Source organism: Myodes glareolus, chromosome 8 (assembly GCF_982192425.1).
Source record: "Myodes glareolus chromosome 8, mMyoGla1.1, whole genome shotgun sequence".
Lineage (NCBI taxonomy): Eukaryota > Metazoa > Chordata > Mammalia > Rodentia > Cricetidae > Myodes > Myodes glareolus.
In genome coordinates, this window is record NC_142033.1 from 84,293,395 (window position 1) to 84,298,386 (window position 4,992).

Consider the following 4,992-nt stretch of genomic DNA (forward strand, 5'->3'; position numbering starts at 1 on the left):
AAACTTTAATTAATTAAAGCATGTTGATCAGAATTCATAGATAAATGACAGACTTGATATTCCTTTCAGTGTGGAGATGTCCCCTTTCAGTGCAGTGACTGACTATGCTTGCTTTGGATGGGTTCTCCTTCCATGGGATCACAGAGATTTGCATAGAGATTCTGAGCTAGGCCTGAAGGAGGATTCCATTTGTAACTCAGTCAAAGGTGAAAACGTCTTCCCCTGATATGTTAGTGTATTTGTTTGTTTGCTTTTTCCTGCTATGTGAATGCTGTTCACCTAGGCTATGCTGAACTTGGTCTTTTTCGGCTACAAGGCTGTGCTTGAACTGGAGTCCCTAATGCTCACCAGAGTGATTATTAGGTACAAGGTCATGGCTGCCACGCCCAGATACAGGAGGTGTGTTCCAAGGGATTATCTAACTAATTAGCATAACAGATTGAATCCTTGAAGTCAGGCACTATAAAAGGACAGGAGCTTGAGCAGAAGCTCAGTTGAAGCAGATCACAGGCCTGGAGACACATCAGCACTAGTGCTGCTGGAATCAGCCCTGATCTGTCCTAGAAAGAGACCACTTTGGTGAACAGAAACATTTCCCTTCTTTGTGGTGTGAGTATGGTAGGTTTGTTAATTTTGTGGCTTGTTGGAGATGCTGCTTTACAATTGTGGGAAGGTCTCTAAGTTGTTGTGTGGTCTTTTGGAAAACCTTTCTGCTCAAGCGCTTGCCCTTTAAATATTTGAAGGTTAGGTATATGGTCTCTTGTTTTATGGACATGTCCTTGCTACTCTGCAAACTCATGGTTGTTGGTCATTCACTTTTAGTATTTTTCTTATGAAAGTGTTGTTCAGTTGCACTTAATAGGAGAGACCCATGTGAAACAAAATTCAAGGCTCTGTAACAACAACTTTGCCATTTACAAAGGGGTGAACAGATAACCCTTGGCTACCACACAGCTTGTGTTTTTTCAGGTCTTCCTATCCTCAAACCAGGATTTTTCTTCCTGCTGTGTAAAGAATATTATACTCACATTTCTTTCTCTGTTCTGGACTCTGGAAAAATTTGTGTAGGACTCTGAAGAAGTATTTACTTTGAAAAGTCTCTTAGTAGATCTTTGATATTAATAATTGTTTTACTCATTTAATTCATTGTTTAGCACATTTCACAGATTTCTTAAACAAATCTTCAAGTCACAAGAAAGATACTGAGCTGCCCTATTTTATTCTTTCTGGGGATACTCATCAGAATGGCTTCACATCTCAAAGACTCCTTTAAGCCCCCGTCACCAGAAAATGATGGTGTAGTAGGAAACATGGAGTTCATTCCAAGCCAGGTTTCTCCTGTGCAGTGGAATGAAGACATCTCTAACTCTGCTAGTGTTTTCCTCAACTTTTCCCCAAATGACAATGGCTCCTGTGCAAAGCAGGAGTTGAAAACACTCTGGGAGATGTTTACCTCATGGTTGAAGCCAGAAGAGCAGACCAAGGAGCAGATGGTTGTTCAGCTGGTCTTGGAGCAGTTTCTCAAAATCGGGCGCTCCAAGGACATGTTTTCTGTAAAGGAGTTGTGGGAATCAAGTGGAAGAAACCTGGGGAAACTCATGGGGGAACTGACTGACGAGTGCTTGAAGCCTCCTGTCATGGTTCATGTCTCCATGCATGGGCAGGAGGCAGTCTTTTCTGAGAACATGACATTAAAAGAAGTCATCGAGCGTTTTAAAGAACAACAATTAGCAGCAGTGTCAACTCTAGAGAATGAAAGGACACCCTTGCCCATATCCCAGGACAGATTATTGACAACAGATAAGTTTCATGATCGTAACAAGGGAGCTGTTTCTGATGAAATCCCTCTGGATCTCAGAACACGTCAGGACACTGACAAATACCAGGAAAAATCTCAGAGTACAGCTTCTTCTGGAGATGTCTCCATGGTGGAGGTACAACCAGGAACTGTTTCTGATGAAATCCCTCTGGATCTCAGAACATGTCAGGACACTGCTAGGTACCAGGAAGAATCTCAGAGTGCAGCGTCTTCTGGAGATGTCCCCATGGTGGAGGTACAACCAGGAATTTCCTCCAGAGCAGAGCAGACTGAAGACTTCCAGAATCATGCAGCAAACTGCACATGTGAGGGTCACCACAAGAGACTCCACAGAGACACAAACTCTAATCTTTCTGTTCACAAGAAAGTACAAAAGAAGGAGAGGTCATTTGTATGTACAACATGTCATAAAGGCTTCTATACTATCTCAGACTTGAGAGTCCATGAGATCATACACAAGAAAGAGAAGCCTTTCAAATGTCCTAATTGTGTAATGGCATTCAGCCATAAAACCAACCTGAAAGCTCACAAGAGGATACATACAGGTGAGAAGCCCTACACTTGCTCCAAGTGTCAGCGTAATTTTCGCCAATCGTCCACATACCACCGTCATCAGAGGAACTGCCACAAATCAGACTGATCTTGGTCCTTTCTCACTGGTAAAAGACCATCAAAAATCAGAGGCAATCAACAAATCAGTTAAAGGATGTCAAGCATTTTAAGAAAAAAGCAAACGTTTGAAGGAAACCAGTAAGACTGTTCAAGAAGTAGATGCAATAAAAATAAGACCAATCTAAGGGAATTCAGGAAGTGGAAATTATAATGTAGGGAAACTGCAACTACAGAGTACAGCATTGCCAGCAGAAAGCAAGTGGTGGAAGAGAATCTTATGCATTGTAAACAATAGATACTACATATTTTGTTTCAAAAAATGTTACATCTGTATTTCTCAGTTCCTTTTGGGGTTGTTTGAATGACTCCTCAACAAGTGTCGGTGTATCAGATATAATGCATCAGGTATTATTTTGCTGTTTTAAAAAGTAGAAAAATGACAATTCTGAAGAAGCAATAAAAATAATTTTACAGTTAGGTCACTACAACATGAAAGACCTTAGTATGTGTCCTAGCATTCTGAAGGTTGAACTCACAAGAGGTTGAAGCAGATGGTTGCAAAGTACCATACTAATAATGAGCAATGCCCTAACCCTATGTAACGGAACCACCAGCTATGTGTGTAAAGAAATATAGGTGGTGACAATGTGCCTCGGTCAGAAACGGATCTTCCTTCAGGAGTCAGAAGCCAAATTTGTTTTGATCTGACCATAGTTTTCTTCCATAAGTGCATGTAATCACAAGAACATTTAAAAGGAATCACATGTAAATTTTCTTGAGGGCATATTCCATGAGAACTTCTTTGAAACAAGTACCATCTCAGAAAATCTGTACTGCTTTCACAGTCTGAGATGCAGAAGCAGTTCTTAGTCCTACATTAAGATAAGAAAATATTGATTCCCAGAGACATGAAGTATCAAACATGTGATTAAATCCCATAGTATGTCATGGAGCAATCAGTGTTTTCTGATCCAACTTATTTGCTGAAACTGATGAGAAAATAAGGGATCAATAATACAAGAGCATGTAATACACTTGAATGAAAGTATCACAATGCAATAACTTGCTATGTGTACTATTGATATATACTTTGAAATAAAAAGTAACTAAACCAAAAAAAATCAGGAAATACTGATAATCAAGCAAATCTAATTGAATTCAATTGAATGGCAACAAAATATAGGCGAGTCTTTTGATAATTTCTTATGTTTCATAATTGTTGTTACTACTAAATGTCAAAAAACCCTCCAAAACCAAAACTATTTTGACAAACATAAAAAGAGATAAAATTTCTTGACAAACATTATTGTTTGATTATTTTCAATATTTATCTTAACCTATGCATAAAAGGCTTTCATTTTTAATATAAGATGCCGTATACATGTAAACTATAATTTTTGACACTATACTCTAATTATTTGAAAAAATATTAAATAAATTAATTCTGAATAAATCACTGTGTCTAAAAACAGCTCATAATATACTTAGTATCAATGAATGAGCCTCCCAAACCAAGCTCTCCCAGATTGTGAAGATTCAATAGGTATCCCCAGAGTAGGTAACAGAAGTTCATATTCTCATGGAAGTCTATTGTGTTATCCAAAGAATGTCTTTCATACTCTATCACTATTTTGATATTTTATTTTTTGAAATACTTCAATTCATAGAGAAAAATCTAAATAGTTTATATAAATGGCATGAAATACCTTTTCTTAAGGACTGACAATTCAAAATTGGCTGAAGTACTTTTTTCTAAGTTTCTAAAAAGCATTTCATCAAAATTCTAAAACTAGCAAATAGGTTTTATTTATACAAATGTAAGAGTTTTGCAAATCTCAGAGTGAACAAATTTCAAGAAAAATTGTAATGATATTTTTATAACCACTAAACATTTCACTTTAAAATTTAATTTACTAGAAATACCAGCTTAACTCAAGATTTTATCAGTTTTCTAAAGTATAAAATTTCACTTTATGTAAAACATACAGACTTATGCAAATTAATGGGCATCTCTAGTAACTCAAATGTTTTATATCATGTCAAAAACACTAAGCAGGGTGAGCAGTTCTTCCCAGAGAGGTGAGTGGGTGCTAGCCTGGGCAGCCTGCCTGCCTGTCTGGGAAGGGAGCACAGCCCTCCCCGCCTCAGCTTCTGCGGCAGGGTCTTCAGTGTTCCAAGGGACCCCTCCCCTCCCCCCACTGCTGCGGGCCCTTTGTCTCCTGAGTCCGGGGAAGACCAGCTAGCCCTGTTGCCCTGCTGAGCAGTTCTTCCCAGAGAGGTGAGTGGGTGCTAGCCTGGGCAGCCTGCCTGCCTGTCTGCGAAGGGAGCACAGCCCTCCCCGCCTCAGCTTCTGCGGCAGGGTCTTCGGTGTTCCAAGGGACCCCTCCCCTCCCCCCACTGCTGCGGGCCCTTTGCCTCCTGAGTCCTGGGAAGACCAGCCAGCCCTGTTGCCCTGCTGAGCAGTTCTTCCCAGAGAGGTGAGTGGGTGCTCACCACTGCCCAGGAAGAGAGCACAGCCCCCCCCCCCAGCATCTGCAGCAGGGTCTTTGGTGTTCCAAGGG

General features: G+C 40.1%; 1 protein-coding gene across 1 annotated transcript; it reads left to right on the forward strand.

Annotated features, from left to right (window-relative positions):
• Window positions 1-1,244: 1,244 nt before the first annotated feature.
• On the forward strand, window positions 1,245-2,459 carry LOC148121204 (uncharacterized). The gene has a single exon (XM_087909489.1). The coding sequence runs from the start codon at window positions 1,245-1,247 to the stop codon at window positions 2,457-2,459; it is 1,215 nt and encodes a 404-aa protein (XP_087765615.1).
• The last annotated feature ends 2,533 nt before the right edge of the window (window positions 2,460-4,992 follow it).